Below are 27665 nucleotides of genomic sequence, written 5' to 3'. Positions count from 1 at the left end.
AACTTGCACACTTTGAAAATGAGACCCCCGGATCTAGGAAGATGATCATCTACATATTACACACAGCTAGGAAATAAATCCATTTGTGTAAACAATCAGGATGAATTGTGAGCTCATACAGCAAGAGGAAGCTATTATATTTGAAATGAAAAGTGAGAAATAGAGCATCGGGTCAAGCTTCACACTGTTGCCTATGTGGTGTCTGTTAACCTTGAGAAAAAGAGCGACTGTTGAAAAGTGCTAAAAAAAAACACATGAGAAAGCTTTAATAAGCCAGGTCTGTAGCTGTAGACGGTGAAAAGCCATTCACAAACATACTGTTCCAGACTTTTTCCAGACTCTTTATCTGCATGTAATGGCATACATGGCATAACCACTGGCAGCTGTAAAGCAGGTGGTCATTAGGGGTCATCCAGAGTAACACAGTATGGAAAGGAAACTGGATGTTCGCTGTCTGACTGAGCGGATCTGATGCTCATTAACTAAGAAAAACTGAGAGTGATGAAAACAGGCAAACTCTTGACTAGTCAGCAACAAACTTGGCAACAGGAATTTCACACAGCAAAAAAAAAACCTTCCACACAGTTATAAAGAAGTGCAATATTGGATTAACCATGCAAAAAATAAAATAAAAAATGATACGCATTCATTCTATTCTCTGGTATTTCATCTAAAATTCCCAAACGAGATTTAAATGAAGGAAGAAAATGAGTCATAATCAATGAGACGGAATCAGCTTAGGAGTAAAAGGAACGATCGAGATTTAAATCTATAAAACATGGCAGAGTCAACAAGCACAAGGATGTAATGAATGACATTATTGCTTAATAAAGAAAAAAAATCACCCATTTGTTGTTGTCTCCTTCACTTTCTTCTGAAGTTAGAATAAAAAAAGCAGCTAGTGCAACATCCTGAAGTCTTTCCTGTGCTCAAAAACCTTAAAGCGTTAATAAACTCTTACTACTCTACCTGTAAGTAGGATGAACTAGACAGTAAAAAAAAACTAATTGCTGAACCTAATCTCTATCTAACAAATTTGTAGCCAAGGTGTCCTTACAGTAGCACAGAGAAGATGTTGGAACATAGCCCCCCAGCTCAGCAGCCATGTGTTGGAGTTCACCCCGGTGAACGAGGGTCGTTTCCCTGAGGGTCTCTCACTGTTATTTGCGCTTATGGGCCAAATGGCAGTGTAGAGTACCCGACCTTCTTGGCGTCTCTGAGATGGGTGCTGGAAAGTGCTCCGACCGGGAACTCCATCTTTCTACTGGGGGGCTTCGACGCTCATGTGGGCAGCGACAGTGACACCTGGAGGGGCATGATTGGGAGGAACGGTCCCCCCGACCTGAACCTGAGTGGTGTTCTGTTATTGGACATCTGTGCTAGTCACAATTTGTCCATAACGAACACCATGTTCAAGCATAAGGGTGTCCATCAGTACACGTGGTACCAGGACACCCTAGGGCAGAGGTCGATGATCGACTTTGTGGTTGTTTCATCTGACCTCCAGCTGTATGTCTTGGAACATCATTTGGTTTCTAAGTTTAACGGCAGCAACTGATTACGAATTTCAGGAATCTTTGGTCAAACATAGAAATCTGTATATTTCATCCATTTAGAGAACAAACTTTTGATTTTAAACACGTTAAAAATGTAATTATTATCAAAATTAAGACTGAATAACTTTGGGAAAATGACAATAATCAACATTACATGATATCAGTCCTGTGTTAGAAGAGTCTAATAAATCAACATTAGAAGAAATTCGATAAGACTTTCTCAATTTTCTTGTCTGATGCAATCATACGTATGTTACACAAGGCCGATATTAGATTTCAGGATTTCTTATCGTTCAACCACTAGAGTATAAAAAAGATTATTTTCCAATAACAACTCATCCTGTCATGTTTTTATTGCTTATTTGACAAATTCCATAACTAATTTGATATAGTCAAAAACATTCTTATTGCATAAATTGGACAAGGAGTCAAAGAGCGATCAGGTGAAAACGTAACAGTATCCTTGACGTGACGACTGGAAACCTTCACCAAAAGAGAGAGAACATTGCTTAATGGCACTACCGTGAAAAAAAACCCATGCATGACTCAAGAGATAATGTGGTTTCAGTCCGAAACCTTCCTTCAACTGCTACTGAACTGCGGGAGGTGAACAGCCATTAGTTCGATGTATAAAGAAAGGTCAGGGTGCTGCGCTGATTTGTTTGGGTTTGAGTTCAGGACGGTCTTTTGTGGATGTTATGTCTCTCTGTCTTTTGTTTTGGTTTCAGTCCAGGCTCTGCCCCCCTGCCTTATTATTGGATTATTACCCTAATGTGTTCAGCTGTTCCATGTTGCGCATCGATTAATTTGTCTATTTTCCATCCTGTTTCTTTGTTTCAGTGCAGAATCTTATTGACAGTTATCTTGCGTTTCCAAGCCTTAGTTTCTCTCTCATCTCATATCAATTTATAAAAATACCTCTATTCTAGATTAACGTTGTCTAAATGTTGCTAGGAAATTAGCTGATGACTCTTGTCTTCTGTAACAATTCACCCTTGATTTGTTATTTTCTCAGCACAGGGGGATTTCTGTTAGAAAGTCTTCTTGTAAAAAAAAAAGAACGTCTTCACAGGAAAAAAAAAAGCTGGATTTCGCCTTTAAATCACGTCCACGTTAAATGAGACGAAGCATGTTTGCAAACAGATGTGCGATTTCTATTAGTCTGCCATTAACCAACAGCCACTCGAACAAGCCACAGCTGCTTAGTGACAATAAATCGGCAGATAACAGCAATTATGTTATTTGGCAAACAGATATATGTATATATATTCGCTCATAAAGCAGGTAGTTATAGGGTTATAGGGTGCAAAGCCCTGAGGAACGAGTTCCAAGAGAGATGTGTGCACCAGAGGGACAAGTGGACCTGAGAAAAATAAACCCACTGGTGAGAAGAAGAGCAGAGAGAAGAGAAGAGACAAGAGTTTTTCATTACATAGCAAAGGGAGGGCAGAACGACGGGGGCACCCACACACACACACACACACACACATACACACAGCACAGACTTCATCGCACTGCTGGGCTCATCTGTTGCGTCCCCCCATTGCAGAGCTCCAGATTTTAATGTGATGCAACAATCCTTGCTTCTGGGACACCCGAGGGCACAAATGAATCATTAAGCCCACACATTTGCGCACATATACTTATTGTATTCACTCACTCACACACTTATTCCCACACACACACACACAAGCACTGACACACATATCTCTGTGCTGAAGATGTTCTGACGCACACACTCAGAGACATACTCTTGAGAGACAGCACAGTATTCATGTGGACAAAAGGGTGCAGCTCGGCGAGTACGCGTGTGCCGATCCCTCCGGAGGAGCCTGTCACGCCGTCACACTGAGGATGCGTCTAGGAGCATGAGCGCCTTCGGGAAGGAGCATGACATGGTGTGTGAGAAGGCGGTGGCCCTCATAACCGACCTCTGCATGAACGAGAGCCCTCTGTTAGAACACAAGACCTGCGAGGAGTTTCTCCTTATCACCAACCAAGACTACAGCCTCAACCAACCCGGTAAACTACATTTTTAATCTTCTGCTGTCGTGTAATTTAACACGTATTCATCGAGAAGCACTTTATTTTATTTTACATTGATACAGGATGCCATCGAATTAAACCAGAGATGCCATGGAATTAAATGTCATTCTATTTTTTATGTTGTTAATTACGATCACATTTTGGAAAATCGTTTAGTTGTCTTTAAGAGCTCACAAGTTTTAAAGCTTTGGCTGTAAAATATTATCCAGCATGCTGTTCTGTAGACACTTTGCTGTAAAGTGTTTCAGGACAATTAGTTCTGTCATGGCTGCAATCGTGATCCCTAAAATCTCTGCAGAATTTCTCATCATAGAACCTCTCTACCGTTTACATTACAATCAGATCATGTGGACACGATTTCTGATGTTTATTAACATAATATGTTACCTCCAGAAAATAAAGGTTACTAAAACGAGCCCCGGAATTTAAAAAGCTGGCTGTTCTTTGCATCATAGAACCTGAGCAAGCACCGGTTTATCCTCGTAAGGGTCTTGGTGGATCTAGAGCCAATCCTGGGAACACTGGGCTCAGGGTGTAAATGCATCCTGGATGAGACATGAATTTATTGCATGTCACTATGCACAAGTTTTCAGGGAGGTGAGAAGACTGCCACAAAGACAACCTGTGATACCACACAAAGAGCACAGGATCAGACTAGGGATGTGTTACATTCATGACATTTAACATTATGACATATCCACGTTTATTTCATTTATACAACTGAGCAATTGAGGGTTATTAAGGGGCTTTGCTCAAGGGCCCAGCAGTGGCAGCTTGATGGTCCTGGGGTTCAAACTCAAAATCTTACACCTTAAATTATGAGCTGCTACTTCCCCATTTAATCTATCCAAACTATCCATTTAATTCATTTATCTGGGACTATAAACATGTATATTAAAATACCATACAATGGTAATGTGTGGCATTAACACATTATTAACATGCTGACAGCCAAAAGTTCCTCAAAGGTTTTTTGAATGAATTTGGATTAATAACTTCCTAAAGTGGGGGCACGGTGGCTTAGTGGTTAGCACTTTGCCTCACACCTCCAGGGTTGGGGGTTTGATTCCCACCTCCGCCTTGTGTGCGCGGAGTTTGCATGTTCTCCCCGTGCCTCGGGGGTTTCCTCCGGCTACTCTGGTTTCCTCCCCCGGTCCAAAGACATGCATGGTAGGTTGATTGGCATCTCTGGAAAATTGTCCGTAGTGTGTGAGTGTGTGAGTGAATGAGAGTGTGTGTGTGCCCTGCGATGGGTTGGCACTCCGTCCAGGGTGTATCCTGCCTCGATGCCCGATGACGCTTGAGATAGGCACAGGCTCCCAGTGACCCGAGAAGTTCGGATAAGCGGTATGAAATGAATGAATGGACTTCCTAAAGTGACTTTAATGGAAACCTTTATAAAAGGGAAACGATCTACCGTATAGATCCTGTAACGTATTGGTCAACTGGATACAGATCCAGTAAAGTATCATAATAGACTGAGCACAGCTTCTGTAGCAAATCTTTAGTAGAAACTTATTCCGATATCATATACAGTATTTATGAAAAGGGGAACAATGGCTTTTTCATAGATCGCAGGGTTTTAGTAATAACAAGGTCCAAAAGTTGTTTGACATTTAACATTTCTATTCTAAAACTCGTTATCAACATCTTACCAAAGCATTGTGTTGGAATTCATGCAAGGTCTCTGTGCAGAGTAAAGCCCGGCATCTTTGATTTGAGCGATCTCAGACATTTTGACATTGACGAGCAGTGTTAGACCTCTGAGGCAATGCAGATGAGAGAATCAGTTATCTTGACATTGTACAATCTCCTTGGAGAAAGCTAATAGTAAAAAAAAGATGCTTAAAGATGATTAGAAAGGGAATTATAAGTTATCTTTTGAAGCCCCCTCATGAAGCAAACCTTATTTATGAGATTTGAAACGAGTCTTATTTATCGATATGAATGTCCCAGTAATGGTTAAGCATCAAAAGGTGGCCAAAACTGTTGGCACCCTTCAGAGTTTTATCTCAGTGGATCTTCACAGAATTAGTTCAATGGCAAAACCAAAGAACTCTTTAGGACACTCTAATGAACCATACAGGTTTTTTTTTCAAGCTTAGAAACCATAAAGGTTTTGTTTTATTATGAATACAATTCGAAGGTGTGTTTATTGCTTGAGCTCAAATAAATCCGATCAATTTCCGCAAACATAGTGCACGAGTGTAACTACAACCTACAGAAGATTTCTATTGTAAAACATTTTGCAAAATTGCGAGAGGGAAAAGGGGGATTACGGAGCAGATAACGTCTTTACAGGGAGACGATACAAAGACATATTGTAGATACTGCAGGTGCTGCAAATCAGAAATACGTGACATTATTCTCCATGCAAAGACTGAGATCCATCTTTTACAATAGCCAATATGTCTGGACAAGTTTCCCATGTAGTTTGGCTAGAAATTGGATTTAAAAAAAAAAAAAGAAGAAAAAAGCTACAAACATTACGACTATATCATAAAACATTGGGTAACCAATTTGTAGGTAACCAATAGCTCATTATAATGGTCTATTTTTATGTATCAGGAAGATACTGTAACTGTGTTGTTCAATGAGCTCACACTGGAGCGCAGTGGTGTAGCACATTTTATCCGGCAGTCCAGAACTTTTTCCACTGCTTAGGGCAGTGTTGCTGTGTGACTAACTGCCTGTGTCAGCTGTGCTCATATTTGACGAAAATGCCTTCTGAGGCAGAGGCTAAACACACATCTGACAGCTCTGAGCTTCTCTGGCCTCCTTGTCACACATAAAAATAGCTGCTGTATTACTGGGAGTGAAGGGAAATTGATATACCCAGTTCATTTAAAAACCTGTTCAGTTTTAGGGGTATTAAATTGTTAACACACAGAGCTGGGAGAGTTATAGTTTCCAAGCACCATTTTCTGATTATTTGTTATGACTGTCCTGTACTCTTGGCTGAATCGTGATCAGACATTAGTTTACACATGTGTGGAGACTTTAATGAGTTTTTGTGTCCCAAGGCCAGAGTAGTATGGAATAAATTGACTTTACTTTGTATATGATCGTATACAAGTCACACACACAGTAATTGTAGAACTCCAGGACTCCAAAATGAATTTGTGTAGGTTATTTTTAATACTCCTAAAACTGGTATATGTTCGTTTTTTTAATTTTTCCCATAAAGGTTTGACACAGTGAGTTGGTCAAAAATGGTTTGTTTAATGTACTAAGAACATGTGTGTGTGTATATATATATATATATATATATATATATATATATATATATATATATATATATATATATATATATATGAGAATGGCCTACATTGGAGGATTTGTTTCTGAATCATACCACAATGCCCCCAGGAACAATGGAAAACACTGGGTAAAAAACACAGAGGTCAAAATCCCAACACTGTCAGCATGTTGAATGTCACAGCATGTGTATTCTGGCTCCGACAGTTCCTCAACCTCAGCTAGATCACTCCGATTCATATTTACTCACAAGTACAGATGTGCACAGTACTTCTGTCTTTAGTCCCAGTCATGCAGTGTGTATTTCTCTTTGTACTGTTTATGTAAGTTCTAATGAATTTAAATCCCAAAAATACAGTACAGACAAACTACTTGCCTAATTTAATGGTCACCATTTATATCAAGCTTCATATCTGACCGCTTACTTGTGCTTGTTTTTAATGCGTGCTGCTAGATCCAATGTCTACTATGAGCCAGATGACCTGTGATCCAATCTAGCAATAAACAAACAATAAAGAATAGTCTTTAATCTATCTGTACTTATTTCTGGACAATGTATTTGTATCTGGTTACACACAGCATCTACAGACAGTATATCAGCCAGAGGAATTTGTGAACTCTGATGATGATAGACTTTTTTTGGTAATACAAAAATACACTATTGGACGTGAGAACCTTCTGGGCAATGTGACAAAGGATCCCGGTTTTATATCCGACTACTTGGACAAACACTGGGTGTCACTCCAAAACAGACTGAGGACTATCAAAGGAACTGGCACACACCAGGAACTGAGGCTTCATGCTTTGTAGCTGAGATTTTCTGCACATAAGCAGCTCGCTAGCTGTCAGTATTGGAAAGAACGGTCATAGCAGTCACTGTGTTCTTTGCTGGGAAACAGATGTATTCAATACTGTGCAAAATAAATAAATAAACCCAGGCAAGATGATAAAAAAAAGAACACTGTTAAAATGTCTCAACTGGTTTGGTTGTTTACATTGGCTTGGTTAAAAAGACTCTGTAAATGCTTTGTGGGGTTATAAACACCGAAAAAAATAAACATTATTCACTATTTTTAGCTGTCAGTGTCATTCCCTTTTGGCTGTACATTGTATTATACTGTCTTTGTTTCTCATGACACCTGTCAATATTCATAGTCTGGCTTTTAAATGCAAGACCGACTTTAAAAGATGAATGCATTTTTAAACAAAGCATCATCTCAGGCCTGGTTCGAGATATAAAAAAACTTGGATTAGTCGGGTAGAAAAACCACATGCTGGGAACGAGTGTTAACAAACACGACCATTAATAATCTGTAGATACAGATCTACAGATGATGCATTTGTGCTGGAGATATTAAAATAAAACCGTTTGATCATTATCAGAAACACAACCCAGACGGACACCATCTAATCTTTTAGAAATAAACACTAAGACATAAAGTCATTGATGGCTAATTGCAGGTGAAGCCTATGCTTACAACCCTAGCTTTTATTAGTCCATTTCTCATGATATTTCTGGCTCCTGGTAGCTTTTATTACGACAAAATTTTCGCTGCTGGAGGATATTAGCATGGCAAGATGATTCATTCGATTCTTGGCGTCTGCTGCTTCCCATAACAAACGGACAGCAAGCAGATGTGCATTAAAGGTAAACATCAAAAACAGAAAGAAAAAGCTTTCTATAATATATGCATGATCAGTGCTTTCTTCTTTGACAATAAGTGGAAGAGCTGGATGGTAGCCAATCTGCACACTAACACCCAGTTGTGGTTCTGGCACCGGTGACGGCAAACCAAATGCAGAAGCAGAAAAGGCTAATTTGCATGATTATTATGTGTCTCAGTGACTCCGGTGTAATTGTTACTGTTGTGTGCCTGGGAGAACAAGGCGGGACGAAGCAGAGCTCTGTCAGGAGAGAGATGGCTGAGAACCAATTTGAATGATTTAAGTACATGCTACGCTTGATCAAGAACACGTTAACTGACTCACTGATATTCAAGCATACGGTATGCTTCGTGCGAACGAACGGCTAAACCGACCTACCTCCATGAGCCTGGATCCTTAAAGAGAGGTCCGTAGCAAACAGCAGTCCAGTATGAAACATCAGATAAAAAAGCAGAGGCGGACAAATGGGTCATTCTGCCCTGTGGAAAAAGGGTGCAAATAAGAGCCTTTAAAATGGAACACATCTTTCATGGAAATGTGCAAAAGCCAAAAATGGAATAATAATGTTTTTTTGACCTAGCAGTTGGGCAAAATATCAAACAATAATAACACATAGGCTCTGAAAATAGAACTACAGAACATGCAGCTTGTTGGCCAATTTATTAGGAATTTATTAGGATAGTTGCCATTTCGTGCAACTACAGTATCTATCTGTCTAATCAGCCAATCATGTGACAGTAGCACAATGCCGGTACCAGTCAAAATGGCAGTTAATGTTCACATCAAACATTGGAATGGGGAAAATTTAATCCCAGGGTCAATGGCATGGTTGTTCGTGTCAGACTGGGAATGAAACATTGTCTTATTTTTGAGAAATTACAGAAATCTTTTCGTTCAGTTTCTTGATGTTTCCTGAGAGACTGGTTTGAGCTGGCAGGAACTTAAATAACCTGGTGAGCAGAAATCTTGTTTTCTGTTAATCTGTGCACAATATTTATTATATTTGCATCGTGTCTTGTCTTGCACCATTTTCACAAGTTTGCACACAAGCAATTTATTTGACTTTGTAGCACTTAATTCTGTGTTATTTTACATGTAGCTTTAGGGTCTTAAAGGCAGGGTCTCCGATTTTTGAGAAATGCTTCAGAAAACTGAGTCGGGCCTAATAATAAACAAAAATCAAAACAAACGTGTAACCAATGAGCAGAAAGGGGTGGGGCTTGTCAATCTCAGCAGAGAGAGTGTTCAGTGCGCATGTGTGACATTAGAAGAAAGCGGTTTTAACATTGACATGGAGATTAAAAACAGAGAAAGAAAGAGAAGAAAGGCTTACGATAAGACAAGAAGTAGGACGTGTTAATATAGGATCAGCTTTCCAACGTTGAAGAGAACTGAAGGAGCAGGAAGTTGGCCACATATTCACAGGTTGGAGTTTCCCGAGTCAATAACTCCTGAGCTAAACGCTGTTACTACACAAATAACACCTCTTTTCTATCGCAGTAATGTAGAGAGGCAGCTACAACCGCGTTTTGTATAGTAACAGCGTTTAGCTCAGGAGTTACTGACTCGGGAAACTCCAATCTGTGAATATGTGGCCGACTTTACTTAAGACGCCGAGGGGCTTTTCTCCTTCTCGATAGGTGAGTAACGTTGGTTTTGCTTTGTTACACAGAACTAATATATGCCTTTGTCCTTTACATGATTATGCTTGTGTGTCATTTTTGCTTGTTTGTTTATCTGCAATCGTATTGTTCTTCCCTTCAGCTATGATAAAGACACATTTCTTTCCATTAGTTGCCTGGGTTACGTATGTATGTGTGAGCGGAGCTATAATACAGGGGTGGGACTCATTTGGGTTAGTTTGTTTGTTTTGGTGATTTCAAATGTCGACATTGGCTTTCAAAAATCGGACACCCTGCCTTTAAAAGAACAGAAATATGGTTGAAATGACAATAAAAGCTTCTTGACTTGACTATATCTTATAATGGCTACCTCCAGCATGACATAACACCATACCACAAACTGCAAATAAAAAAAAAAAAAACAAAGTGAGGTTTTTTCACAGTCACCTGAATCTCACAGAACACCTTTGGGATGTGCTAGAACAAAAGATTCACAGCATGAATGTGCAGCTGACAAATCTGCAGCAATTTTCTCATACAGTCATGTCAACATGGACCAGAATCTCAAAGGAATATTTACAACATCTTGTGCCAATGAAGAATTCATGCCGACCTTCCTGAACAGTGCTCAAAATAAAGTGGCTGGGATGTGAAGTGTAAGAGTCAATGAAGTTACAAAGCTACAGTTCCAGCAGAATGATAATGCACAACACCGTGAGATAAACATCAGGAGTATAAATGGTTATTAATATATTAAATATTAAGAACACAGGATAACAAGCTAAGAAATAGAGTAAACTTGATAGCACATGCACACATTGTCTTATTGTATATGATAATAGACCATCAGAGGTCCTGACGCATCCTCTCACATTTCCGCAGTCTAAATTGGATGGTCCGAGCATTTTGATCTGGAGGTCATCTTTAGTAGCTCTCACTGTTTTATCAGAACCACCCACTCTTCTGTTAAATATTACAAGGTCAATTCTTGCTCGATTGGTGCTGTAGTGAATGAGAATACGGTTCCATGAATAGATAAAATGTGAACCTAGTGTCAGCAGTAGCATCTACTGTAGCACCAAACAAAAAACATTTATTGTGCTAGATGAAAGCTTTTTCCTAGTGTATTTTTGAACCTGATCATGGAAATTTTAGTAACTGATAAGTTTTGCCTTGTACCTCTGAGGTTGGGGGTTTGTTCCTGGTGCTTTGGGTACTCCATTTTCTTCCCCCAGTCCAGTGACATGTGTTGTAGGCTGATAGGTAGATTTAAAATGTCTATAGTCTGTGAAAGTGTGTGTGAGTGTGTGGCGATGACTTGGCACCCTGTCCAGGGTGTCCACTCCCTTGTGCCCCAAGTCTCCTGGCATAGACTCCAGGTTCCCCATGACACTGTGTCGACCCTGTGTTGAGGCTGAAGTCTGAGAATGTAAGAAAGGCTTGATGATGAAACTATTAAGCATTGTTACAAAATAATATCATGGTTTCGTCAATGGCAGAATAAGAATCATTGGAGGTTGCTGCATAGAAAAATATCAGCTGAAATACAAGGGTGTTTCACTCAGTGTAATAGTTGAACTATTACAGAAAGGCTGCATGAATCAACAGTATGTTCTAGAAAGAAATCATCCCCAGCATTGCTTCTGAACGCCATGGGTGTTTCCAGAACATCCTAAGTAATATCTTGTTAAGCCAAATAATTTGATGTGGATGCCAACCATGAGACTTTATAATTAAGTCTTTTTAATTTGGAAAGACAGGAAGAGCTTAGCCTCGCTAGTGCATTTATACCAGCAAGCCCAGGAAATAACATTTAGGCAGTATGCATAATTTATCTGTGGTGCTATGCCACATGCAGATCATCATGTTAGGTAAGCTGTGGATTGATACATTCTTCTATTGAGTCAAGGATTAGACTGAGTAAAAGCAGAGTTGGTGGCCAGCCAGGGGAGGATCTATCAAAGGACAAAAGCTTTATTTAATCGGATTTGCATGAGCTTGTGAAGAATTAGACGCCACACAATCACTTGTTCAGGCCTGACTTGCTTGCCTGTGATAATCTTGTCAGCTTTGTCAGCAGAACCAGCCTGTTTACTGCCTAAATTGTCCCTTAGCTTGCTACTCCTTAACACCTTAGTCATTTTCCCCAGGCTATGTGGTACCAAGGGAATAACATCACTTTTTTTTAAAGACAATTCTCAAGTCCCCAAGGTCCAGCTTGTTGGTTTTGCCACAATTATACTGTATATGCCTTCAGAGAAGTGAACCCAAACCGATGTATTTTCGAGACAAGATGAAGAGAGGTTGCATGGAACTACAAGACATTTAAAATGGCTTACAATTTCCTCAGAATGCCATTAAGAGTTCAGCACCCAAATACACTATGAGTTACTTCTAGGAAAGAGCAGTACAATACAATAGAAAAACACATTATGCCGTCTGTGTTGAATTCAGTGCTCCCTAGTGCACGACCCAGAGCTTTACAAAAGCTTGAGGGTAATTGCTTGACAGGGGCAATGAAGGAGTCAGTGGCATTAGCAACACCTTCTGCACTGATTGTCTAAGAGCACTGCAATAAAATTAGAAGCAAATGTGACTGCTACCTTAAGGCCATGCACGGGGCTGACATTTATACAACAATCAGCAGTTAAACTCCTTGGAAGGGCTTATACAAAAAACCTTTTAAGATCTGAACTCTGTTAGCTGTAATAGCTATTATATTAATTTAATTACATTTAATTTAGAAAGTATTCAAACTCCTTCACCCCATTTCCATATTATCGTGAACAAGAAGAAAGAAAAAAAACGGTTTTCGCAAAGTTTTGTGAATGTATTAAAACTACACAATTGGAAATCTCACAATTACATAAGTACACCGAGTGCCTGTTATGACACTTGCAATAGATCTTAAGTGTATTTAATTTCTAGAATATCCTTGAGATGTTTCTGCAACTTAATTAAAATTTGTCTGTGGTACATTCGGTTAAACGGATATGATTTGAAAAGAAATACACATTTGTCTACACGTAAACCTCCACAGCTCACTGTCACATCCAGCTCCATTGCTAATCCAGGAGCCAGCTCTCTGCAATATGCTCTGGATCCAGCACAACTTCACATTCATCTTATTCACTTAAGCACACCTAACACACCTGTTTCCTGTTTCTAGTCATTATGTCTATTGGATTTAAGTGGGTGTCTAACATTTTCTTTGGAAGGTTTTGTCTTTTTTTCATTCCAGTTTAAAGTAGACCTTTCTGCAATTCTTTAGGATTTTGATAAGGATAAGGAAGTTTTGATCAGACACTGACTGATATCATACTTGTGGCAAATTCATTTTCTATCATTTTCTATCGCTTATCCGAACCTACCTCGGAACTACCTATCTCAGGCGTCATTGGGCATCAAGGCAGGATACACCCTGGACGGAGTGCCAACCCATCACAGGGCACACACACTCGCATTCACTCACACACTACGGACAAAAGCTTAAAATTCCCGCATTGATCAATCTTCAATATCACCCCATACATTTATATACAAGCAAACTGTCACTATGATTCACACACAGCGCCAAGTAAGAGTTTATTCAATAATGTTTAGAGATTTATTATGATTAATACAACATCACCGTAATGCAGATGAGATCCAATGTTTTGTAATAAATTCTCTTAAAAAATAATCTTCCTGGCTTACGTGAGGTTAAAATGTAGTGTTTTACAGCACTGAAAATGCATCTGCCCCAGTGGCAATTTAACATTGTTAGCAGCGTTATACTCCAATTTCCTGGAATCTGTTGTGTTCAGGAAGCTGTGTTTTCTATGAAAGTGCCATTTGGAGTCCCCTTAGGGGATATGTCTTTCAAACGAGCACAGCTGAGATGGCAGCGCACAAGAGATGAAAACAAATGGAAGCTACGTCAGGATGTATCAGGGCTTCAGCAGACAGCAGTGGCTTTAGAATAATTCTATAAGATCATAGCAGTAAGAAAAAGAAGAGCTGAAAGTCTGAGAGCATGGTTTGAAGACTTCAGCAGGAAGGAATTAGTGTTGGGTCTGTGGTGAACTCGGAAGATGCTCCGACCTGTTAATTCCTCAGGAGCTCTTGGTTACACAATTATTCTTGACTAAAAAACCTTTGTAGAAAGGACATTATTTGCATTTACATTATTTACTATCCAGTGTCACTCAAACGGGCATGAGGTTCCCTCCTGATTCTGTTTCCTCTCAAGGTTTCTTCATCATATCATCCCATGGAGTTTTCCCATAATTACCATTCAAGTATAACACCTCTAAGTTTATGGTGTTCCTGTTGTGTTTAAGTTGCTTCTGTCGATGCATTTTTCTAATTTGCACACTAGTGGTTAAAATATTAGACTTGTTTTCATACACAATGTCAGATAATTGAGAAGGTCTTGATTCGGTTAAATTCAATTACCCGTTCTCGAACTATAAAATCAGAAGATGAGCCTCTTCATCAAGTCTGAGTGTTTATAGATAACTGACTGCTAGTTCACGATTGGAGCCCTTGCAGCTGCTCCAGTACTCACATCCACTTGAACTATATACACAAAACTATGGACCCAATTTAATTTTGATTGCCTAGTGTGACCTCACAGGAGCTCTATGGCTAATAAATACTTCACATGGAAGACGGACTAATGTTAGTCCATTCCAAATGTGCCTGAAATTACACACTGCAGACTGCCAACAAAGTAAATACATATGCATCTTTTTTCCCTTAATAATTACAGGGAATATTCGACTAAGACTAGTTTATTTATAATTCAGAATTCTTGAATGTGCCTCAAAACCCATAAAATACGATAACACAAAACCTATCCAGCCTAAAAACTTTAAAAATGACAGCATTCATTAATAACAATAAGGTGCGTATTGATGCAGCACTGTTGAATACTCGTGTCTGATTGGTCAGAAGGGTCTGTTTGTTGTTCTGTAAATGTTTTCAGCAGTTCAGATCACAGCTTTATATTAATGTGCTAAAAATATTGTCTAAAAATGTCCCCCCCCCCCCCCCCAATTCCTGGTTTTTGCCTTGTCATTATTAAGAATATAAAGAGAGGCTGGTGAAGGAACAGCTGCTTACAGTCGGTATAACAGGAACTAGCTAGTTTCATGGAGCAAGCTAGCTGGTTATTTTCCTGTAACAACATGACCTCAGGGGTTTTACATGTTGTCATGACGCAGGGTAAGGAAGCGGACCCAAACGCAGGATAGCAAAACAAAACAGGGTTTAATAACAAAGGGAACACAAAACAGGACACAGACTGAAGACAGGACAGGACAACAGTAGATTCCACGCTGCCATCGGCAACGTGGCACACTTAAATACAAAGGACAATCAGATACAATTAGGAGCGGGTGTGGAAACAGGGAGGAACAGACGAGGGCAGGGCAGACATGTGACGAGGAACATAAACAAACAAATGCACGTGGCCAGTCATAACAGTCCGGGCTGAGTCATAACACATGTCACATGTGTGGTACTATATAAACAGTTAGCATATGCAGTGTTAAAATGAGTATTGATGCAGTACAGTAACAGTAACTGACAGCTTTATGGTAGAAATGATTCCCCTGGATTATCTGTAGACCAAATAACGATCGTTCCGTACCTTCTCCCAGATGGAGATATTAAATCAGATGTTTAAAAACTTCGTTGTTTATGTGTAATTTGTAATTCAATATAGATCAGCAGTTAGTTAATGTGAAATGAATGCACTGCTTAATCAGCAGAAAATATAATGATTTTTGACATGTTCATTTATTCCGAGTAATGAAGCTGCACTTTATGTATACAGTATAAGCAACTGCATGTAGATTTATATGAAAAAAAAAAAGATATATCAACATAATCAATTTATAATTTATACATGTTTATATGATTTCAGTGAATGTTCAGACGGTGCTGTTAGTGATACTTTATTAAAATAATAAACAGCATTGTGTTATCTGATCATATTTTATACAATTTCATCAATTTATGTGTCGAAAATCAAAACATTGTCCAGAATGCATTGAAGTGTTTTACTAATCATTAGACATAAATGAGTGCAAACTGAATTCCTCTAAAGCAACATCTGGAAAACGACATAGGAAGTAATGAGTTATTAACTAGAAATAGTGAGATAATTACTTGAAATAATGAGCTATTAAATCAAATTACTTTTAATCCTGTGCAGGACTTTCATAATATTGTGAGAAAATATCAAGTCGAACATGTTTTAAGTATTTCACTGTTTGTAATACACACTGTTTTTATTTAGTTTTGCGTTTCTGTGGTTGAAAGTGCCGAAAGTGTCAAACTCACTTTGCAGCTATTACTCATCGTGTGACAGCGGACGAACTCGTGAACACACGTCATGCTCTGTGAGTTTGCTCTCATTGTATGCTTTTACAGGAAGCAAGCACTTCAATTTGTTTGAGAGATGATAAGGTCTGCATTCGTTCTCCTAATCAGACAGACCACGCACTCATCATGCAAAATTCACAATGCCAACTCATAGTGCTGAGTTGCTCGGTAAGCTGTATGTAATCATTTCGAGAGGTCTGACCAGTTCAGCTCGATGATCTAGTGTTTCCGGTCTCAAATCTGTTTAAGCTGATTTTAAAGCTGAAATAAATTTTTCTGCTTGTATTAAAAAAAAGAACAGTGCATGTACATCTCATATTAATCCTCACGTTCTGTGAATAAAATACTAAATATACATTTTTTCCCCATTGTATTTCTTGCTTGATTGACAGAAAATGTTTGATTGACTCAGATTCTAAAATATATAGCTTGGGTATAAATCTACTGACTTTTTTCTACTGTATATGCTGTGAATGATCATTTCTTTTATTTTGATGTTACCAAATGTATAGCTAGGTTGTTGAAACTAGGTTGTTGCCAGGAGATTATATGAGGTGCTAATGCTAGTACTGGTGATGACTGGACCAATTCAACATCTGCATTTATCTGGCTGTGGCCTTGATTTACTGAAAATAAATACAGGATCTATAGTATCATCATGGCTACAATTGCTAGTTTCACGTTCAGGCCATCCTTAAAAATATTTTGGTTTGCAGTAACAGTAAAAAAAAATAAAGTGGTTGGTAGGTAGGTCTATATTTTTCAATGTAAAAAAAGCACAGCAATGCAAAAAAAGCACTTACCTACAGTAGGTATGACTTTAAACAAATTAGCATATCGTGACGTCACTGACTGGGTCTTCAACCCGTGCCTTCGTGCGCATCATTGCAAACCTCATTTCGATGCTGGACACAGTTTTTCCAGAACTTCGTGCCAAGTTAAAGCGGTGTCGAGCTGTTTAAATGAATTTTTTAGATGTATTATGATGCCCGAACCCGTTAATATTATTTTAGTGCTTTTGTATTAGTTGTTTGAAGAGTAAAAAAAAATTGCTCGGTCTTAACGCAAATTTACAAGTGGCAAGACTTAAAAAAAATTGAGTCGGTCCTAAATTGACAGGGTCGGTCGGGTTACGGCAAATGGAATGGCCTCATTATTGGATTTTCAAACGCTAAAATGATGCTAGTTGGTGGATTAGCTAGCTTAAGTATCTCTACACTGTGATCTTTGGACGTGCAAATAAAAAAATGCTTTTGGTAGATGGTTTAAAATTTGGTTCAGTAACCAGGCAGACATTTTAAAAGGCAGATGAACAACATTTAACTTAACAAAATCAAATCAGATTAAATAAAATTTTATTTGTCGCATACACATGTTTTCCAAATGTTCTCCGTGCATGTAGTCAGGACTGAACTGAGATTACTCCACCTCAGGTTCACCTCTTGGCACCTACACATCAAAGTTCAATGTGCAAAAACACATAATTAGAAAATGCTTAATGTTCAGTGTGGAAATTACAGAGTAAATGCTCGGCCCATTAAAAACCTCTGTGCTGAAGCAAGTGAGCATGGGTCATGTGTTGAATATTAAGCAGGTTTGAGAAGCGGAGAGAAAAGTGAATAATTTGCTCATGTTGTCTGCCTGGTACAGTATGAATTGTTTCTAGGGCAAAACAAACAGAAAATCCTGTGCTGTAATTGCCTCCCTAAAACGATTATGTTTGATTTTGCGTAATGTGATGGTTCAGTTTTGCAGACAAATAGATTGGCTTTCTGTAATGACATTTTGTGTTCAGTGCCCAAACATATAAAACATTGCTTTTCCGGTAATAAATTTGTAATAATGTTTTACTAGACATATTAATCATTGTAAAGGTCCACACAAAGCAATGAACGAATAAAAAAGAATTAATTAGAAAGAAAAAATAAACTTCATTTATGACATTTATTATTATTATTATTATTATTTTTGCAAATATTTATTTATTTATTTATTGTTTTTTTTTTTTTTTTATTGATTTAAAATACAATTAATTAATTGCTTCATGTGATCATCATTTATATTTTACATTTAAAACGTTTGGTGGATGTCCTTATCCAGAGCGACTTATTTATCATTTATCTCATTTATACAGCTGAACAATTGAACGTTAAGGGCCTTGCTTAGGGGCCCAGAAGTGGCAGCTTGGTGGCCCTGGAATTCAAGCTCACATCCTTTTGAACAGAAGTCCAAATTTTAACCACTATTCTATGATTGTTTATTTTCCCATATGGTGTAAAGCAGATAAATATTCAAATATTGGTGTGCTAGAGCTATTTAAAGTAAACCTGGTTAAATATCTCTCTGCTCTGTCTCTCTGCTGACTGTCGCTCTCTCTTTATTGAAACAATAACTGAAAAAAGTGTGAGGTTAGCATAAAAAAATTGAAATATTAAGTTTCACTTAAAAGCTGTGCTAGGAAAAACTACACACCGAAAAATATAATAGAAACCAAACGAGTATACTTTGGATCAAACCGGTTTTATATTAAAAGCTGAAACGTGTGAAAACCTGTGTAGAGCGTGAAGGAGGCAACACTGGAAATGTTACCACTGCCAAAGGGCTTAGATAAACATTAGATCAGTGTGCAATCATTAATTATTCATCTGTGCCAGCTGGGACAAAGCATCATTATTTTATTTCATCACTATTTTATTTCAGTGCTTGTTTGTGACTTACTTTATGCTTGTTAAAAAAAAATACAGAGGTCTGTACAACAGCTACGGTAATTTAAGATGACATAAAAAAAAGATACTCTGTGGATAATTTCAGCGAGAATAACAGCAGCACAGTTTTTGTGCCACGGCAGATTAGCACAATTTTCTTCCAGCGTGTGTTGTGTCATCCACAGTGTAATCTTTTACAGAAAAAGAGCTTTGCTTTATTAGATCAAGAGGAACAAATAGCGTAAATGATTACTTGTGGTATCAAATCAGGAGAAATGGGTTGAAGGAGAGCAGAAGTGTTTATTAGTGGTATTGTGTGGTAATGGTAAAGGACATGGGATTATTATGGGTGTGAAAGGAGCTAAACACTTTCAGGATGCTGAGAAGGATGAAGATCTTGGAATAGTCCACTTCAAGGGTGTTATATACTAATATGAACCTGTATTTTTGTCATCTTCACACTAATGCTCTTCTTCAGTGCATCCTCAGTCATCTCTGAGAGGTCTGGATTAACTGCAGGGCTCTCAAGTTTTGAAGACAGGCAAGCGTGACATATCCACACACCACCACCCCCACAACCCCATTTTTTTTCATTGGTTGTTATGTGTTAAATCTTTCCCAGATAGTGTCATTTTCTGATTGGCTGTTGTGTAGCCTCTTATTTTGATTGGCTAATAAGTGTCAGGCTCGACTACGAACTGAGACGCGCTTGATTCCTGCCCGGTTCCATAGAGACAGCCGTGCAGACTGATACATTTTGGGCGTTGCGGCTTATTAAATATATGATAAGTTTTTTCTGCGTGAGAAATACAATGTGTGGCGAGACAGCGTGACAAAAGACCGAAATGCGTGACACTTGACAGCCCTGTAACTGTATTCGGAAACTCAGTAGTAGAGAGCGTACAGTACAAATCACACTGACTGGATGTCCTACAATGATATTAACTAACAAAGTGAGCTATACAACATTATATCAACATTATCAACATTATATGAACAAAGGTAATGCTAGCTGGCTAGTTAGCCAAATGCGCTTTTCAGTAATTAAATTCTATACAACTTCATTGTTTGTGAACTGACATGCAATATTTCTCTCGTGTATGTCCTGGTGTATGTGTATAGTTTTGTCTGTACTGTCTATGGTGCTGTCTGTTATGTTTACTTGTTGTCGTTTCTAACTGTTGTATGTTTTACAATTGCAATACAGCCATGTGAATGACATTTTGTGTGTAACTTTGACTTATACTGGTGTATACCTTTGGTTGATTACTTTTTCTGTCTAGTGTGCTGTTTATTTGTTACCTTTTGTTGTTTACAGCTGCACATTTGGTTTTTTAAACAGAAATGTCTTTGGTTGCCTGGTTGAATGACAATGGTCACTTTGGTTTTTTATTTTAACATCGGACATTGCCTTAAATCGGCTTCACAAAGTTTAAAATGACATTTATTTATTCGTTAATGAGCAAGCGTGAGCTAAATGTGGCAAGGATACACTCCCTGAGACGAGAAAGAGAAACCTTGAGAGAAACCTTGAGAGAAACCAGACTCAAGAGGAAATCCATCCTCATCTACAGTAGGTGACACCTGATAGTGTGATTATAAATCATTTCCTTTCTACAACTGAGTATTTTCAAGTGGAGTTGTGTAACCTGGAGCTTTTGAGCAACTGATAAATCGATTTAATTTCTGAATTCATTATAGAGTAATACAGTAATTCCTTCCTGTTAAAGCTATCAAATATTCAATGATGGAGACCTGAATGATGGATACTGACCGCCGCAACAGCGGTTTAAATCCACCTCCATGGTCTACAAGCGTTTCTGTCCCTAGCGGTCTCATATATCTCTAGGAAGTCTTTGTTGCTTGCTGTACTGTAGCTGTTTCTACAGTAGCTGTCTAGCAAAGATGCCCCTTAAATATTATCCTGAGTGTTACCTATACTCTGTAGTGGCATTAGACATATTTAACAAAACAGGCAATTCTGTAATGTCTTAGAAATTGGTGCTGTTGATTAAACATTTGAACCTGAAGTGACTTTTGGGAAGTAATTGCTTTATTTTGATTGGATCATGACTTTAGCTTTTTTATGCTTTAGTTTTTACTGCATTGCCTTTCATTTGTAATGGTGATCCAAATAAATAGCACCAAATGAAATATTTTATGTGATTTAATTATATTTAAAGAAAAAACACTGTTAATGAGAGTGTGTGTGTGCCCTGCGATGGGTTGGCACTCCGTCCAGGGTGTATCCTGCCTTGATGCCCGATGACGCCTGAGATAGGCACAGGCTCCCCGTGACCCGAGAAGTTCGGATAAGCGGTAGAAAATGAATGAATGAATGAATGAATGAATGAATGAATGAATGAAAAAACACTGTTAAAGTAAGATACTGTACTCTAATAAGACTACATGTGCTTCCTTACATTTCACCCTGAGTTATAATGGATTTCTGCAGGCACTGAGCCTCCACAAAGGCCCATTTGAATAACTGTGTTGAATTCGATTGAGATTCTCTCCAGACCAATCCCTGTAGAACAAAAACCTTGACTCTCTCTGTCTTTGAACCTCTTTAAGATTCTTCAGCTGCAGAAAGAGCTGCTTCAGTGCTTAGAGAGCCCAAGGTCACAGGGGTATCGATACATGATTCATTAAGAAGAGGAAAAGAAGACGCTCAGGCATGTATGACACGATGCTTTACAATGAAATTTGCCGGTACACTTCATACATATTCACATCAGCATCTCTTCTCGGTACACATGTTGCCAACATATTGGATTTTCAATAGGAAGACTTTAAGACAATTCATACACAGGTATTTTGGGCATGATGTTGCAAATGAAGGATTTTTTTCCTTTGTGGGTTGTGTAGTACATAATCTTTATGCATTTTTCATACAACACTTTATTTTACTAAATCATGTTTCGTGCTCAGAAAGACCCGTGCTTCATTGTACTGTATGTAATTTCTGGGCACGTCATAGCTCATCTGTGCCATAAGTTCTGGTCTCAGAGGAACTCTGAAAATCTGTATCTAAATTATTCAAAAGAAATATTAAGAATGAAAAATGTAAAAGTCTCCAGCTCTGTAGAGTAGCCTCCCATGACGTATACTATTTTATTTATTTATTTATACTTTCATACATAAACCATGAACTGGCATGTATGCTACAGTAGTAAACTGTAGGGTCATTAAAAACAAATACATACTTTTACTCTAGAAGCCCAGTCCATCATCCGTCATGCCTCTCATCCAACACACTCTCTTTTTTCCCCTCTCCCCTTTTTACACCGTCGTATCCCACACCACCCATCTCAAAAATAGCTTGTACCCACAGGCCAAAGAAACTGACTAATGATTGTCTCGCCTACGCTTACAGTACAGTACATATTTCCTACACATTTCTATGCTGGACTTTGTCTCTGTCTTTACTACCGTACATTACAGTGCATACTATACTAGATAATATTGTGACGGTTACAATCCTACTGATACACTAAGTTAGCTATTTAAGCCAGCTCGATTTCACAAGATTCGTTCTCTTTATGATTTAGACCAGAGGCATTATTCTGTCATTTCCGTAATGACTTTTATGATTAAATAAACGATTGAATTTTAATGGAGATATCCGATATTTTTTTATATACACAACAGAAAATGTTAAAAATGTAAAAGAAAAAAAATTAAAACAGAAACTATATATAAAATGGAGACTTGTACCTTAGACATTTAAATATCTTGTAAAAGTTATGAATAAAACATGACAGGATGTGTGGCTCAAGGAAAATAATCAATAGCAGACCAGAGTGATGTGAACCAATATGAAGAAATTAATTCCCTAAAGATGAATATTTTTCTGTTTGTTACTGTTTAGTCCTAATATTTTCCGGACATAACGTCCTTAAGAGTTTTATCCTGTTCACAGTTTCATATTAAAAACATCTAGAATAGATAGATAGATAGATAGATAGATAGATAGATAGATAGATAGATAGATAGATAGATAGATAGATAGATAGATAGATAGATAGTCATAAATTCTTTCTTTCTTCTTCTTGATGGATTGCGAGGGAGGGAGGGAGGGGAGGGCGGGAGGTAGGAGCCGGATGAATGAAGAAAGACAAATAAAGAAGTCCGCCCTCCTTCCTTCCTTCCTTCCTTCCTTCCTTCCTTCCTTCCTTCCTCCCTTCCTTTCTTTCTTTCTTTCTTTCTTTCTTTCTTTCTTTCTTTCTTTCTTTCTTTCTTTCTTTCTTTCTTTCTTTCTTTCTTTTCTTTGTTTCCTACACTGGAGACTCTTTTTTTCTCAAAACAAAAAAATAAATAAATGAAGGTTTGGGGTGTGTGTGTGTGTGTGTGTGTGTGTGTGTGTGTGCAATAAATACCACATTTACCAATCAAAATTCAACAGTGATGTGGTTCAGTTCATGGTCGGATATTTCTTTCGAATGAATAAAATCCAGGTCGTAACCTCCGTCTGCTGTAACGCTGGCCTCAACAAACCGGTTAACAAAGATGTATAAATTGAATCAATGAAGTAAAAATGGATCACCTTGTTTCCTTGTGTAACTTTGGACGACTGTTAGCCGGTTTATATGAGCAAACAACCGGGTTTGACCGATATCTGTTTAAAGCAAAGTGTCAATTTAACAAGGAATCCCTTGTTGTAATCCAGTTTGATAAACGGGAATACGTAATACAAAAGTGGTGCAATGTGCAGCCTGTGCAGAGAGGAAGGATACACGATGTAAAAGAGAAAGTATAAAAGGGATACTGTGACAAAGTGAACAATATCTACAGCTATTAAAAAACCCTCATAAATAAACCAATGGATTTCTGATTAAAATTTGGTCATTGCTTAAACTGTAGAATTAAAGGAAAAGCAATTTGCTCTTCCACTCTGTAGAAATCATTTGCCACTCGTGTGCATCACTGTGCGTTTCATTTACATCATTACGGCTTGCGTTCCGCAGTGTAACTCCAGAGCAGAGTGCAGGAGATACAGTATAATGCTGGTGCAGCTGATAACAGAAAGAGAGAGAGAGAGAGAGAGAGAGAGAGAGAGAGAGAGAGAGAGAGAGAGAGAGAGAGAGAGAGAGAGAGAGAGAGAGAGAAGGGGGGGAGGAGAATGATCTTTAGGCTTCTCTTGTCATATGCTCGAATAAATGCAGTAGATGGAGAGATGGCAATCAAGAAGGAACGAGGCTGTAGCGTAGAAGGGAAGCAGAAGGAAGGCACTGCAGTATGTTCTGACTCACTCTGAGGCTGTAGACCGAGCCAGAACGCTCAGGCTGGAATATTGAATCCATGCAGCCCTCTAAAACCTCCACTCACACGCTCGTCCGGTCCCTCTGTCGCATGCAGCACCACATCCTTAAACAGTCAGCAAGAGCACAAAAGCCTGGGGAGTGCACGTGGCTCCTTTTTTCTATCCTTTCATGTGCTTACACACTTGCTTAATCTCATTCTCTTTTTTTAAAATAAACACAACAGTAATCGGTTCCTTTGGTGTCTCTGCTTATTCATACACATGCTTGTTATTCATGAGGAGGCTCCTCTTGAATATGCATGTGTGTGTGTGTGTGTTTTTTTTTTATATCTTTTCTTGTAAAAACGTGCTTTGGAGCTGTTGCTTTATTGTCGGTCTCGTGTGTAACAGGTCCGCGTTGGGGTTTGTAAGTGTGTGTGTGTTTGTGTGTGTGTGTGTGTGGTGTGGTGTGTGCACTAGAACCCTGGGGATTATGAGGCAGTTATTGGTACTGTGTGTGCTTGTGTGTGTGTATGTGTGTGTGTGTGTGTGTGTGTGTGTGTGTGTGTACAATCTGCCCCCCAGGATCATGCTGACTGGCTGCCTCACACTGCCATAGAAACGGCATTCAGGAGCGCAGGCTCATTCAGTCTAGGCACTGGCAAGGGTGAGCATCGTAAGGAACGCGGGACAGAAAGAGACAGGCTGAGAGAAACAGTGAGAAAGAGAGAAAGAAAGACAGAGGAAGTGTGAAAAGTGTGAAGAGAGGAAAGGCAAGCGCCGGTGAGTACAGATCATCTGTCACATCTTATTCAAACAGAAGCGATAGCCTGTGGATGGAATTTGTTGCAGGGTGTGTGTGTGTGTGTGTGTGTGTGTGTGTGTGTGTGTGTGTGTGTGTGTGTGTGTGTGTGTGTGTGTGTGTGTGTGTTTTTCTCAATGTTTTGTCTGGTTAGACCAAGAGCAAACAAACAAAGTAAGACCTGGAGCTTTTGTTGGTGTCCTCAATACAAACATGCACTTGATGCCTATATTTTTGAACTAACTGAAGTGTGTTTCTGTGCTGAATTACTTTTATGTGTGTGTGTGTATGTGTGTGTGTGTCTGCAGAACATCAAAGAATATGATCAGTGCCAGTGCTCATCTGTGTTGTGTCTCTTTCTGCTTGTGCTTTATCAACGGCTCCATCGCAGACACTTTACAACTGACCGATGAGGATTATGTGACTCATTTACAGCCATAACATTTTCTTTCTCTGCCTTTTAAAGTGGCTTTGTCAATATTTAATCGAAAGGAAATGATACTTTAGTGTTTGTCGTTTGCTCTTTGCCTTTGGCTTTGTGTACACACACACACAAACACACACACACACACACACACTTTCATGTTTTATCTTACCTTATGCTCATTGATTACACTTAACTCCTGAATGTATGCACTGATTGATATTGGACCTTTGTGTGTAATTATGCCACTAGACATATTGTGTGTGTGTGTGTGTGTGTGTGTGTGTGTGTGTGTGTGTGTGTGTGTGTGTGTGTGTGTGTGTGTGTGTGTGTGTGTGTGTATTCTCTACCTCTTTGCAATACAAAGTATGCTGTACAGTGAGAGTTGCTTCACAGCTTTTGTGCCTCATAGAGTGTCTTTACACACACACACACACACACACACACACACACACACACACACACACACACACACACACACCCTTACATAAAGCTCTCTACTCTTTACCCTTCTCAAGAGATCAATATTGCTGCCAGTTAAGTCATTCTTGTTACATGGTGAGACCTTTCAAGCGCAAAACTCAACAATGTTGAATTTCATGCCCTTAAGTCCCAGAGCCTGTAAACCAGTGACCCAACCCTGGCTTTGACTAGTCATAACTTTGACTGATTTGCACATATTTGCACTCCTTAAAACCCTTCTGCAGAAGCACATTTTCCTATCACTTATTTTTCTGTATCCCAGTACAACCAGGAAAATTGATTGTGTTGAATAATGTATGGTACCCGCTGCTCCATGCTGGATGATACAGTGCAGCTCTGTGTCTTGCAGGTCTATAAAGCACTGAGTGAGATCGAGCGCAAGTGTGTAAGTGATTTTCACCTGCTGCATGAAAACACGTCCTAAATGTAATCAGCCTCCATCAGCTGGGCCACATGTGGCACAGTGCCATGCTCATGGTCTACTGGGCACAAACGGGCAGAATGTCATCATGGCTGACATGATGAGGTTGGGCAGACTGACCATGAGGTCTCTCTCTCTCTCTCTCTCTCTCTCTCGCTCTCTCTGCAGCAATGTATTCACTTTCTCTTGTACAGTATGTATCTCTTACCTTTACCTACACCCTAAACATATTACATTACTGTATCTCAGTTTCTTGCATATCAATTTTCTTGCATACAGAATTGTGTCTGTACCATATTCTATATTTACGTTTGTAATCTTCTCGAACTTTCCTTTCTTTTGCTCTCTACTTCGCTTCCTTTTTCTTTTGTTGCTCCTCTGTCTTTTCTTTAATCCCTGTCTTTTGTGGCTTTTTCTTATTCCGTCTGTAATGATATGGAGACTGATCAGGTGGTACGATGGGAGCAGTTTTCACAGGTAGCTCCAGCCCTGCAGTGAGTTTTCTGGTCTCTTGTTAAAATGGCACCTGAGCAGATCGAGCTACGCAGGGTTCCCATGCGGCAGCCAGCGCGATGCGCAAACACAGCGAAGACACACACACACGGTGGACTTGTACAGCTCTTCTAAAGCCCCGGCTGGCGGTGCACACATAGTTAGAGATACGTAAAAGACGTCTGCATGCTCTCTCGTGTGCTGTTAAAAGACCAGTCCATTTTCGACGCTATTCGATATGCACTACATAAATGAACAATATTATTTATGTTGTAGACACAGGATTATGTTGGATTGGATGATTTTTACACACTGAATAATTGTTATAAGCAGTTCTACATAAATCAGTGTTTTAAAGCGGCAGTTAGTATCTGATTCATGCAGAGTTACCATTTTACATTACTGCAGCGTGTAGCCCGGAGCTAATCCGGACACACAACAGAACATATAACATGTACAGTGTTCCAGAGGACAGCTCTAAATTCTCTTGCATCCCTGATCGATGCTGATTGATCAATCTTTAATGGGCTGTGGCTAAGCGAGCTGAATCCAGCTGCGTACCGAATCCGGTTTAGCT

At 38.9% G+C, this 27665-nt stretch overlaps 1 protein-coding gene across 1 annotated transcript in view; it reads left to right on the top strand.

Annotated features, from left to right (window-relative positions):
- Positions 1-3258: 3258 nt before the first annotated feature.
- Positions 3259-27665, top strand: part of syt6a (synaptotagmin VIa) — a 64756-nt gene continuing 40349 nt past the window's right edge. Inside the window, exon 1 of the mRNA XM_027144561.2 lies at positions 3259-3578. Coding sequence (XP_027000362.1) covers positions 3425-3578 — 154 coding nt within the window. The 5' untranslated portion in view covers positions 3259-3424. The remainder of the gene's footprint in view (positions 3579-27665) is intronic.

This window comes from Tachysurus fulvidraco, chromosome 23, assembly GCF_022655615.1.
Source record: "Tachysurus fulvidraco isolate hzauxx_2018 chromosome 23, HZAU_PFXX_2.0, whole genome shotgun sequence".
Lineage (NCBI taxonomy): Eukaryota > Metazoa > Chordata > Actinopteri > Siluriformes > Bagridae > Tachysurus > Tachysurus fulvidraco.
Note: the sequence above shows the minus strand (reverse complement) of the source record. Positions and strands in the feature narration are given on the sequence as shown.